General features: G+C 35.7%; 1 protein-coding gene across 2 annotated transcripts in view; it reads right to left on the bottom strand.

Moving 5' to 3' along the window:
- Positions 1–13,063, bottom strand: part of LOC134817294 (sphingomyelin phosphodiesterase 4-like) — a 71,240-nt gene that overhangs the window by 55,428 nt on the left and 2,749 nt on the right. The window contains exons 5-12 of one of the 2 annotated variants that reach the window (XM_063826426.1): positions 12,888–13,042; positions 12,645–12,710; positions 12,049–12,177; positions 11,537–11,645; positions 11,068–11,248; positions 10,776–10,875; positions 10,284–10,374; positions 9,839–10,029 (exon numbers count right to left, since the gene is read on the bottom strand). In XM_063826426.1, coding sequence (XP_063682496.1) covers positions 9,839–10,029; positions 10,284–10,374; positions 10,776–10,875; positions 11,068–11,248; positions 11,537–11,645; positions 12,049–12,177; positions 12,645–12,710; positions 12,888–13,042 — 1,022 coding nt within the window. The remainder of the gene's footprint in view (positions 1–9,838; positions 10,030–10,283; positions 10,375–10,775; positions 10,876–11,067; positions 11,249–11,536; positions 11,646–12,048; positions 12,178–12,644; positions 12,711–12,887; positions 13,043–13,063) is intronic. The other variant, XM_063826428.1, reaches the window with a different exon arrangement.

Below are 13,063 nucleotides of genomic sequence, written 5' to 3'. Positions count from 1 at the left end.
TCTATCCTTCCCTCTTCGGATCCATGGTGGCAAGATAAATGGTTGGTAAAAGAAGTTGATTCTATGACTTATCACAAAGTCAAAGCTATACATTATAGGGATAGTGAGCATACACGGAATAAACCAATAATAACTTGTTCAAGTAAGTTTAAATATGCAAAATTATTTTTTGGCGTTATTGATATTCTGTTATCTTCGAATTGAGAAATAAACTAAAATAATGTTTTCTGGCTAATGCCTTGCTGAAAATGTGTAAATTGTCAAGTTTAAATCAGCTATAATTTATCATAAAATTAATTTATTTGACCCAACATCTCTCCTCACCAACATTTTCCCGTCTAGCAAAACGTTCACCAAATGAAGAACGAGCGTATGTGATACAGGCAATAGATGGCCCTGCAGCTGGCTGCACTCTGACTCACAATTCTGATAATAGGAGTAATTTTTCTGACTGGGTTCACATTCAACCAACATCTGGTCAAGGAAGATATGACAAATGGCAAATACAAAAATCCAAATATAACGGGAATGATTTTTACTACATCAAAGCTATAAATAATAGGAATGGTGAGCATATACGGTGTAAACCAATAGTACAAATATATATATATCCACGCAGCCTAACGGGCGATATAATATATGTCCTCGAGGGCGCACAACCCGAGGACGACATATCCCTGTATAGCCCGGAGGGCCCGAGTGCTATACGGAATTCCGCCTGCGAGGCGAGTAGGATATGTATTATATCCACCAGCGGGCGCTTTTCACAAAGCTTTACAGTTTCCACCAATCATAGCAAATAGAAGTAAAAGATTTCGTGTAAAACGGGCCGTTTTAATTTCCTATAAAAAATATTAACATCTTTATCAGGTCCCAATACTGGTCGGAAGTTAGCGGTATTCGATGATGCACACGGACATGACCGTAGAGCAGTAGTCCATGACACCCCAAAAAGGGGAAACGAGCACTGGTACATCTCATGGGTTAACAGCGAAGAAAAAAGTTTGGGGTGCTATCTGATGAATAGGGGCGAACATGTAATCAATGAAGACCTAAGCTGGAACTTACCTAGAGGTAAATTAGCAAAAAAACTAGCCAGCTGCTGTGGCATGCTAAATAGAATTAAAGATAACATTCCCACATAACTCCATAAAGATCTGTATCACACCCTGTTTGAAAGCTATCTTGCATATGGTATAACTGTCTAACAAAAAACTCAAACCTCTGTTCAAAGGTGATAAAGAAGCATACTTGGATAAATTTAAAACTAGTGCGCGATGCAGACCCTTCGGGGAGCAAATTCTGGCCAACGAATTCTACAGAAAGGAGCATACTAAACCCCTTTTCAACACTCATGAAATCATGAATGTGCATAATCTGTACTTCTACCATTGTATTAATGACATCTTCAAGGTCTTGAAATATAGAACCACTAATATATCACTATACTCCCTCTTTGAAACATCTGGTAGACTTAGCAAAGAGACACTCATTCTCACACCTAAACCATCAGACAGCTACATATACAGAGCAGGGACAATATGGAACACAGTACGATAAAATCTCATTCTAACTACAATCACCTGTAAGCCCAATCACCTCGAATCATCTATAAAAATAAACATCGCTCACACTCAAAAGGAAGGAGAACCAAATGACTGGAACTTAGCCTTAAACAGTGTTCGACAAAATTCAAAAACTTTAAAATTTACCTTGCTTAGATTACTTAAGCTTACAAAAGCTGTAATATCTTAGCAAAAAATAATTTCAACAGCCCCATACCTTGTCATGAACATAATATCGAAACTACCTCTGTGATCACATCTTTCTCTGGGTGCAAAATGAATATTATATATAGGTTTATTAGTTTTATAGAAATTTAAAAGTTCTATAGAAATTTATATGGATAATAAACATTTTGTTTGTGTGTTTTGTGTTATGCATCTTTATACCTATTTTAGAAGATATTTTTATAGAATGTTAGAAGTGCAGTAGGGTCAGTTTCAGACAAATTAAGCATAAATGATATCATTGCTATGTCTGAAGTGGTTTGTAAATGGGTCATTGTTAGCACCAAGCGTTTTGGTCCCTCATTCCTGCCACTCAGTATTGCCTACTGTAACGTAGAAATTTTTCTAAGACAATAGAGAAACTGACCTTGTCTCACTAAATTCAACCACTTGCCATAATTAAATACTAACAACCAAATAAAGTTTTTTAATAATTATATACAATCACCAAAGAATATTTCCTCAAGTTTATTTCTATTTAACTAATTCGTGGTTTAAGCTCTTATTTTATTTATGATTAAAAAAATGTAAAATAAAACTTATTGTTCCATTGAAAACTTATTGTTTAATTGAAACCGCAGTGTACGACAATTACCTTGTCTCTAGAAGGCAGCGGGATGAGACAACATTTTGGGTCGACGTATCGCACTCTATAAAAAAACAACGAACAACTTGGAGGATACTTGTACAACAGTGAGAACCTTGTGGTATGATCCATTCTTATACGTAATCATAATGTTTTTCAAACTTTGAAAAAGTATAACAAGTATAGTTAACAATGATTGCATAATATGGTACTAACAGGGATTTGGTGAATTAAACTTTTATTCCGTTCATTAAAAGCTCTTTGAGACGTGGAGCACCATTACAAATTTTACCTGCAACACTTTAATATCTTACACCGGGAGGTGACTGTTTAAATTTAATCCTGACACGTGTTTATAAACGTGTATAAATACGCTAAGTGAACACTGATTGCAGGGAGTTCTATCTTCTTCTTCTTCGGTCTCATCTTCCTCCTCTTATTGTTAAGGGCCCTGTTTTATTAAAAAGATCAATGCGTGACTGTGTTTTTTTCTGGGTAAGATAATGTTTGGTTGTGTCTTTAAACTAATTCCTACATGTCTATGTGCCAGCCATCATCAAAAAGTCACAAATGTATCAGTTTGAAATTTAATTTTTTTTTATTGATGAAACAAGTATCGAAATTTCAGTTCTCTTTTTCAGTCACCTTATTGACTTTTAGATTGAAGGTGCCATTAATCAGTTAAAAGAAGGTACTGCTTACACTTAATTATTTCCCGAGTGCAAACATTTAGCATATCAGTCATATAGATAAATGATGTAAAAAGACAAAAATTCTCTACTTCTTGATCCATGGGTGTACTAGTGTTAGTTTAAGCAAATATTTCGAAAAGATATGTGTTCATAAACGGGTCAAAAACAGATAATAATATTAGAGAGCCACTAATCAGCTGTAGTGACTGCTGCAGCCAACTAGTACAGACAAATCCGTCTGAAAAAATCGATCTGTCGACACACAAAGCTTACAAAGGATTTTTGACGTTTTTGAGTTCCATTAGGTGCCCTTTATGGCTGACCAACTTTTCCAAACTTTTTCACGTGTCTTAAGGCCACTTTTTGCCACTTTACCACTTTTTACCACCTTTCTTGTTTGCCGAATATTTTTAGTTGAGAACATCGTAATTCGTAAAAGGTTGCAAATTAATCGAGGGTGTTCAATTATCAGGAAGAAAAACTTTTGTAAAGACAATTTTTACGTCAAATAATCAATTAATTGGATAATTATCAATTAGCTAATTAGCAAAAATTTAAAAATTGTTTATTGGCTCAAAATGATTGTGCCCAATGATTGGAATAGCATTTATTGAGGATCCATAACATGAAGACTTTGTTGTAACTTTGTATGAAAAGCATTAATAGCACAGCAGGCTATCGGTTCGATCTTAAATGTGCCTTTGGTGCAGTTTCTGTGAAAATCGATAAGGCTGTACTGTAATTAATTATGAAACTCTAATATCCCGTTTTTCAGTTTCAGCCCTTTTATTTATTTCGACTTAGTAATTCCTGATGACTAAAATCTGCCGAGATTTACTGAACTCCAACTACAAATATTGGTTATTTTAGTATTCTTGAAAACAAAAATTCACGAAGTTTTTTAAAAGCATTTTTTAATAGTGCAATTTGGTCTGAACTGTTGTGTTCCCCTATATGTTTTACTTATGTTCAAATGTGCAACGATGGAAAATACAGTGTTAAAAATTGGGCACAAATCTTATCTAATTGAGATTAATAATGAACTTGCGTACTTTGTTTTGTTATCATAGTGATTCAGTCCGGTAAGGTTGCCAGGTCAACAACCACGGTCAATGGTCATGTTAGAGACTTAATGCCACTATTTTCGCGACGTTAAAACTAAATTGCAGCTATTTTCGCGACGTTAAAACTAAATGCGGCTATTTTCGCAGTTATGAATTGTACTTGTAGCACACACATAAGTCCACGTTAAACTAAGCCATCTTAATTTTAGGATTTAAACATTATTTACACTTCAGGTGACTTCCAGCCATCACCCTTGAATACTCAACTTTTTGCACCAGCAGAATTTAGCGGAGCTGGAGGCGAATGTACCAATGGAAATTGGGGAACTGTGAAGATATTCAACAAAAAATGGGGCGGACCGTTATTTCTTGGAGATGATTTAGTTGATGATTTTCGTCACAAAAAATTGACGGGAATTATTTGATTCAGCCCGAAGGTCGACAGGGCATCAAAGTGCTGTTTTGTTATAAACCGGGGAAAAAAGTTGAAAATCATATGGCTTTATTTAGACCAATGGCGATTGGTAAGAATAAGGAACGGTGGGAAATTAAGGAGCACAGTGACGGGTACTATGTGATAATCAACCAATTCCAAAAGATGGGTCAACAATTATTCTGTGACGACGCTAAGGATGAGAGAGGCAATCACAAAGTTATGGTCGGATCCAACTATTTAGATGATGATAGCGGGCTTTGGGAACTCCAAAGAATCATAACCCTACCCCCATGCTCAAAATAAATTTTTACCAGTAGCTAAATGTCTCCAATATATATTATTAAGAATTTACAGAATTTAACCACTTTGATAATTTTAAAACTAAACAGGATATTATATTAAATTAGGAGTGACAATGTAAATTCAAATATAATTTATATATATATAGATCATCATTAAATGTAGTTTTTTATATCTTAGGCGAATATTTTTACTAACAGCTAAAATGCTAAAATGTCTCTAATATATTTTACTTAAAATTTTACTAAAAATTTACAGGATTATAGTAGTGCTAATTGAACTTAAGATTCGATCAAATTTGTATTTTACTTATTTTGAAATTTGATGCAGGGTAAAGTATTTTTTAACTATTTTTCATTTCATTTCATGTACTTTTTAAATCTATCATTCGGATTATGGCATGGAAATAAGGATTTTTAATTTATAGTCCACTGGTTGTAAAACAAGATTGAATACATAATGTTTTAGTCACAAGTACCAACTACCTATGAAAATTTGATTTGATTCTTGTAAGAAATCCACCCAATCCTCTTCTCTCTTGTTAAGGGACCTGTATACTGAGCACCTTTTAAGGACTATTTCATGCACGAAAACCCATTTGTTGAAGATGATATGTTATATCACTGATCATGTACACATATTTAAACATTTTTACTGCTTAACGACTGCTTTTCTTACTTACTGTATAAAAAATGGATTTAAAAATTATTTGCTGAAATAAAATAACGTTAAAAAAAGAAAAAAATTTGATGGTATTGAATGCCAGCTAGCGTTCATAATAATGTCCGTTTAAAATTATGTCTGTTCAATGTTCATTTAATGTCTGTCCAGATAAGGTCCGATAAGGTCTGCTTATTATAATACCAACATTTTAAAAATGACGTTTCAAAAGATAAGTTGTTGATACACGAAGTTATCGCAAATGAATTGTTCTGACCAAACAGTAACGATTGAATGCTAGAAACCACCTCCAATGAAACATATTATAAGGGGTCATTCATAAACGAAAACTCAGACTCAAATTGTGAGATAATCTTAGATTTTGAGATCAAATTCGCTTTTGGTATTCGTAAAGTTAAGTATTTGCTGGGCTGAGTATTTTGTCGCTAGTAAATGCTCAGAGTTGGAACTAGCACTCAAATCGGTATTCATAAAGTAACTCAAGATTGGTATTCATAAAGTTAGCAAATGATCAAAACTCATGCTCAAAATGTGAGAACCGAATTCAAATTCTCAAATCATTTTCTCACCTTTCTCATTTTCTCTACCTATTGCTCAACGACTTTTAACGTCAATAACTTCCCTTCTAATTTATATTTTCACTTCAAATTATCAGGGACGACTCCTCACTGCCAGTACAAAAGCTCTAATATATTTTGTCCCGATTGGATGACGTTTTTGCAAATTTTCCCAGAAAAATAAACACGTTAGAGTATAAGCTTCCTTGTAAGTCCAATATAGATGCGACCATTACGGTTAGTTAAAGCTAAAAATGGTGTCCCCACGACATTCAGGAGCCAAGTAACGCAGATCAGTCATCAATTCAAAAAATAGTTATAAAAAACCTCTCTGAAAGCTTTGGCTAGGACTAGCGATAAAAATTGCGTACCGAGATGATTGTAATAGGTTGAACAGTGAAAACAAACTACGGTGGGATTCGGGAAACTACCGTGGATAAAAGAAAACTACAGTAAATCACGGTAAACCACTGTAAAAGGGACGTGAAATTGCCTGTAGGGGACACAATATCGCACACGAAACATTCATTATAGATATCAAGAATGATTCTGAATTATCTTCGGAGTCAAGGGTGTTGTCATTTTGCCGCCATTTCAAGATTGCGATATCACAAATTCCATCACAGACATATGCGGTACGTGATGTGCGAATGTCGAATGTACTCGACACAAATTTCCCTCGAAAATGTTTATTTCACATTCCTTCGATACATCGATGTACAATGTACATCCGAATTTGGGTGTTTTCCCATTAGCATAAGATGGCAAACAAAAGATCTGAATTAACCTGTCGTGCTTCTTAAAATACTGATTTGAGTATTTGAGTGCTAGTTTGAGAGCATTTTAGTGAGTATTTACTTGAATGTAAGCCATACTCACGATGAATTCAGTTTGAGTATTAGTTTTTACTGGGCAGTAAATGCTCAAACTTTGTGAATACCGATTTTGAGACAAAATCTAAGTAATTACTAGCGAGTATTTACTTAAGAAATACTTAGTTATTATGAATGACCCCCATAGTTACATATCTTAGTTCGTTTTAATTATGGCGGGTTAAATTCGGCGGTATTTCAGAAATTCCGTCATATTTTAACCCGCCATTATTTTAACCCACCACAAACGGTCAGCCATTAGCTAATAACGAACCATGGCGAAGTAACAAGTCACTAGGTTCCTTACTCTGTACTGAGAAGGACATTCAAAGAAGGAGAATCCTAGCTGAGATTGCTTTTAAGAACTTTGGAAAAGTATGGTTGTCCGGTAAGAAAATTTCCCTTGAAAGAAAGCTGAGGTTATATGATGCTCAAGTTGTATCTGTATTGATTTACAACTCAAATAGTTGGAGTCCTAAGAAAGCAACCATGGAGAAAATGGACACACTCCATCGTAGACACCTCAGGTCCATTTTAAACATCAAATGGCCTAAAGGTATGATAAGCAACAAAGCATTGTATGTAAGGTGCAAAGTTGAAAAGTTATCCAAGCGTATTGAACACCAGCGGTGGAAGATGTTTGGACACATTCTCAGGAGTATGGAGAACACCCCAGCCCAAACGGCTCTCTCTTTTGCTATTGAATCAGATAATTTATTCATTGGTAGATTGGGGAGACCTAGAATGAACTTGTTATCGGTTTTAAGAAGTGATTTAAGTAGTAGAAATTTGCAAATGGACAACTTGCATGAATTGAACGAAATTAGAGATATAGCTGCATGCAACAGATGTTGGGAAAATCTTTTTCAAGGGTACAGTTTACCGCATTAAGGTATTTTTAAGAATCATTTTTGTCGGTAAGATCCTGTTTTATAATAATAATAATAATAATAAAACCCGCAGAGTCAACTTTTGGATTTCTGACAGGGTATATGTCATAATGATTTTATCATTCCTATTTTACATTGAAAGAAGCATCATGAACTCACTTTCGACCATAGCGAGGTGGTTTTATTCAAATACTTTGGTTGTAATTTTTTTGATTGAAATCTTTTAAATCAATCAACTACATACAAATTACACAATGGAATAAGCTACGAAATGTACCTTGAGAGAAAGTTTGGCTAATCAAATGACTTGTGGGTCACCAAAACACAGATACAACTCCTGCACAAGCATGGGCCCACCCAAAATCAGAATATACCCCCACAATTAATTACTAATCAAGTTAACCGCCAATAAAATAAATTACCAATCCAGTCAATTAACAATCAAAGCATATGATATTTATGAATTATGAAAATAATGGAACGAGATGAGATGAAATGCAGAGCCTAAAATTTTCAAGTAGAACCATTCAATAGCCACCAATCATACATCACGCATCGATAAGGGCGCCAAAAAGACGTGCGCACCACCATGTCTACAAATAGGAAGTGAAAACTAGCAACGTCGATCTGGTAGACATAATGACCAGACATAACATTATTGAACTGTCTCCAATGAGGCATCTGATTCTGAATCAGTGCCACTCGGCAGAATTTTCTCCCACATGTGAGCACTAAGCTTGGATTTAAATTCTGTAATATTTTCAACCTCTTGAATATGATTCCATTCGGTATGAGCTCTAAAGGAGAAATTTTTGGAAAAATATATGTGTGCTTGTACAGGGTACATTGTACACTGTACACTGTACACTGTACACTGTACAGGGTATTGTACACTGTACAGGGTATTGTACACTGTACAGGGTATTGTACACTGTACTGGGTATAACGGAACTAATGAAACAGAGACTGTAGAGATGGCTATTTCATAATCTCGAGTCCCCTCGGTATGGCATTATGTATGATGGTAGTATGACTGGTACAGGTCCTTTAACTATCTTAAAGAAGTCTGCCGCACATGTACCTGGACGAACATGTACCTGGACGAACAAGTACTGTCAAAATGATTGATACCGTGCTACGATACTTATTACCTATTCTAACTAACTACCTATTCATATCGACAGATATGATACCACAATACTTTTAATTTTAAATGTTATTTTACTTTGCAAACAAAAACACAGTCTGGAAGGAAAATTGGGTAGAATTTTGCAATATGACTGGTAAATTCGGTGGATTTTCATATCGGTGGATATGTATACTGTATAGTATATCTGCGAAAAGAAGGAAAGAAGCAAATTTAAATTATGTTATTTTGATATTATTCAATGGCCATTTATAAGAGAGCCGCTCTTTAAGAATATGTATTGTAAATTTAGTTATTCATAATTTGTTGAATGGTGAACGTTTGTTTGTATCTTCGAGCTTTCCCATTAGAATTAAAAAATCTCCTTCATATTATAGAACCAGGGTGTGGACTATACCTGGCTAAGCACTTTCATCCCATAACTGGATAACATAATACTCAATAGATGTAATAGATCAGTAGTGTTGCAATTAGTTAAAACTGTACATATACACTACATTATATTGTACATAATATATAATATAGTGACCATAGAAAAAAAGGCGAAAGAAAACTTTGGGAATACAGAAAAAATGTAATATTTAGCATAATTATGATCATATCAATCAATCCCTTAATAAATTCAACCCCTCCCCAAGTCAAAACTGACAAACAAAATCGCCATCTTTCAAAACATGACTGGTTAACGTATCACGTTAAAGATAGAGTTGGACCACAATTTTAGGAACAATTACAGTCCAAACTCCCATACCTCAGGCGATCAGAACACCGTGATCCGGGCTTTAATGGAAATTATCTGTAAAATGATTAACATGCTGCTAACCTGTGGAGTAAGTCTGCGTCTGTGAAGAGCGTCGGTGACATAATCAGGTCCACTCTGCTCACTTGGGCACGTGCTAGTTGTCTCCATATTCGGGCTGATGTAGAACATGGTCTGAAGCTGGGAGACAGAGGAGCGCAGAGCGTCCACTGTCTTCTGCTGTGCGTCTTGCTGGTCTGGCTGTGACCACAGTCCTGAAGAGAATGCTTTACAGAGAGATAACATCTTATCTACTACATCTTATCTACTCATATAGCACCTAAGTTATAACTTCTTTACCATCATTGTGGATCTTAGACTTGAGTAAATTTGCCCACATATAAGCTGTTAACAATATCAATTTTCGAGCGTAACTCAAGGTTTTTGTTGTTAAATAGCGAGTGACATAATTAATTCCAATAAAAAATGTGCCATATTGTAAGCTGATAATATTATTGTAAAGCTTTACCCTCGGATATCCAGCCGAATAGACCGGAAGCAGCAGCACTCTGACCGACTGAGGGAGTGCTCTTTGACAGCTGCTTTTCCAGGTGCATTATCTGAAGAAAATTTCGTCAGTTACATTTCTGATTTCTAACATTTGACACATTTCTTGTTGTTTATCTCCTGATTTTTTAGACTGAAACATACAAACCACACTAGTGTACGAGTACACAATGGTACACGCAAAATGGACAAATTTTCACCACTTTTTTAAATCTTTACCAGAGGGAAAAACAGGGGGAGTTGCTATATTTTGATACAATCTTGTGCAGCTGCATGGTTTTTTTGGCCTAATTTTGCGATTTTGCCCAAGAAGAAAACAGTCCAATCATCCCAGATCCACTTTAACTCAATGCTACGGTCAAAAATACGTCTAGGGAGGTGGAACTAAACTCTCTAGCGTATCGAGCAGAAAATACCCGTAAGGCCTTCTACTACACAAAAAAACTTTCTTTACCTCCCCGGAAAGTTTGTCGAGCAGCTCTTGAGCTGCCTCCCCCTCCGTAAACACGTTGACAATGTTGTGGGTGTTCCCTCTCTCCAGCTCACATATCGTCCTGAAGTGTAGTTCACTCGGTTAAAAGTTTGGAGCAATCACAGCTCTTGCTAGAGATAACTTTAGCTGCAAATGTTTAAATTATACTTTGAAATAGCCCATATGTTTTTATTGGGCGCCTCATAGCCGTCAGAACTCTCTCGGATATCAAACGGCTATCACTTTAAACCAAAAGGAGCCACAAAATTCAAACCTGAGCAGAGGTGGGGCGGAATATATTTTGAGGACACGTGACAGCAACGTGACATTCTTCCCACTGCAGATAAGCGAGTGAGACATTCTTCTGAGGCACCGGTCCAGCAAGTTGCAGTAGGCTGGCAGGTTGTCCCGGATAAAGTTCTGCCATTCTGATATGTTGCTGTCTGTAAGGGGACCTGCACAGATACGGTGTCATGTTAAGGCGGAGTTTGTTTTCGCTTCTTTATTAAAACCAATCTACTTCACCGCTACTAAGTTTTTATGCTTTGGTTCAATAATCCAATTTTTAATCGATTGAGTATTTTCAAATTTCGCCAAATATTAGTCGTCATAATAATAAGAAGTATTATTATATATATATATATATTATCATATAGCATTATTATATAATATTATATATTATTATATATGATATGTACGTCGTAATGTTAAGAAATGTATTATGTAAGTGATAATATCCGTACCAGGGACAATAGAGGTGTATCTCCAGGGTTGGATGTAACTTAACCATGTCTCCAGCAAACCTCTAAAACTCGATATCAGTGGCCACGTAGCAAAGTGGTAATTTAGAAACTGAAAATGAAGCAAAGTGGTAAGTTAGAAACTGAAAATGAAGCAAAGTGGTAAGTTAGAAACTGAAAATGTTTGTTGGTTTTATTTTTCAGCAGCTAGCATATCAGGGATTGTCACGTGAAAATGTAGCAAAGTGGTAAGTTAGAAACTGAAAATGTTTGTTGGTTTTATTTTTCAGCAGCTAGCATATCAGGGATTGTCACGTACAAAACTAATTCGACAAAACAACGAGTAAAAAGACAGCGAATAAAAAAGACAGCGAACGAAAAGTTAATCCGTTTTTAAAACTCAGCTCAGAACAATCCAATCAAAAGATTATCATAATGCAGTTTATATTGACTTAAGTATCAAGACTCGATAGTCGATAGTGTATAAAAGCAGCATATCTCGAAGGATGACCCACCTGGTAGGTGTTGCTCTGGAATGAGGATGATATATAATTGGTGATATCCTCCGTGTACCGGTCCTTTACCAGGTGAGGGGTGTAGACAAACCGGTGCGTGTGTTTCACCAGCATCCTGATTATCCGTACCTGGTGTCGGGAGTAATTGTGAGTAATTGTGAGCAATTGTGAGTAATTGTGAGTAATTGTGAGTAATTGTGAGTAATTGCGAGTAATTGTGAGTAATTGTCAGTAATTGTGAGTAATTGTGAGTAATTGTGAGTAATTTTGAGTAATTGTGAGTAATTGTGAGTAATTGTGAGTAATTGTGAGTAATTGTGATTAATTGTGAGTAATTGTGAGTAATTGTGAGTAATTGTGAGCGGTTAAGAAATCAGGATTATAGACTTAACAGTAATATTGGTTTGGTGTGATTAGTTTGGTTTGGTTAACAAACAGATTTGTAACATAGGTCTGGGATCAGATTAACGGACGTTTAGGCAAGGTTTTAAAATATGGGACACACTCAACCACTGGGCCTATCCTGAAGTAAGATAAAGAACCCGCAGGTCTCCCTCAAGAGATTTCAACGGATTGTGAACCAATGCCTGACTGACCTGCAAATCCTTGTTGTTGTGATCATAGGAGTCCATTCTCCAGGGTATGAGTGAGCGACTTTGGTGCTATTGGTGACAACGAAATAGATGAAGAATGAAAGTGAACTGTGAAAGACAACAAGTTTGGAATAGATATGTGAGATTGTTACAAGCGTAATAAAAAGCCACATTCTAATGCAGATTGCAGGATTGTATTTTATTGTGAATTAGTGAGTATCGTTCAAATTGCAAACAAGCGCTCACTTGATCGATAGAAAGAACAACTTTGTTGGTATCATTTCCCCTCTGATTAAGCCACATTTCAAACATGATCTCCGCAAATGCTTGAGATAGAGAGTAGGTGTTTGGTACGAATCTGTTGATAGGATGAGCTGCTCCAAAGTTTGGTATACTGTTTCCTACGGGGAGAAGTTTTATTA

Source organism: Bolinopsis microptera, chromosome 6 (assembly GCF_026151205.1).
Source record: "Bolinopsis microptera isolate Bmic1 chromosome 6, MBARI_Bmic_1.0, whole genome shotgun sequence".
Lineage (NCBI taxonomy): Eukaryota > Metazoa > Ctenophora > Tentaculata > Lobata > Bolinopsidae > Bolinopsis > Bolinopsis microptera.
Note: the sequence above shows the minus strand (reverse complement) of the source record. Positions and strands in the feature narration are given on the sequence as shown.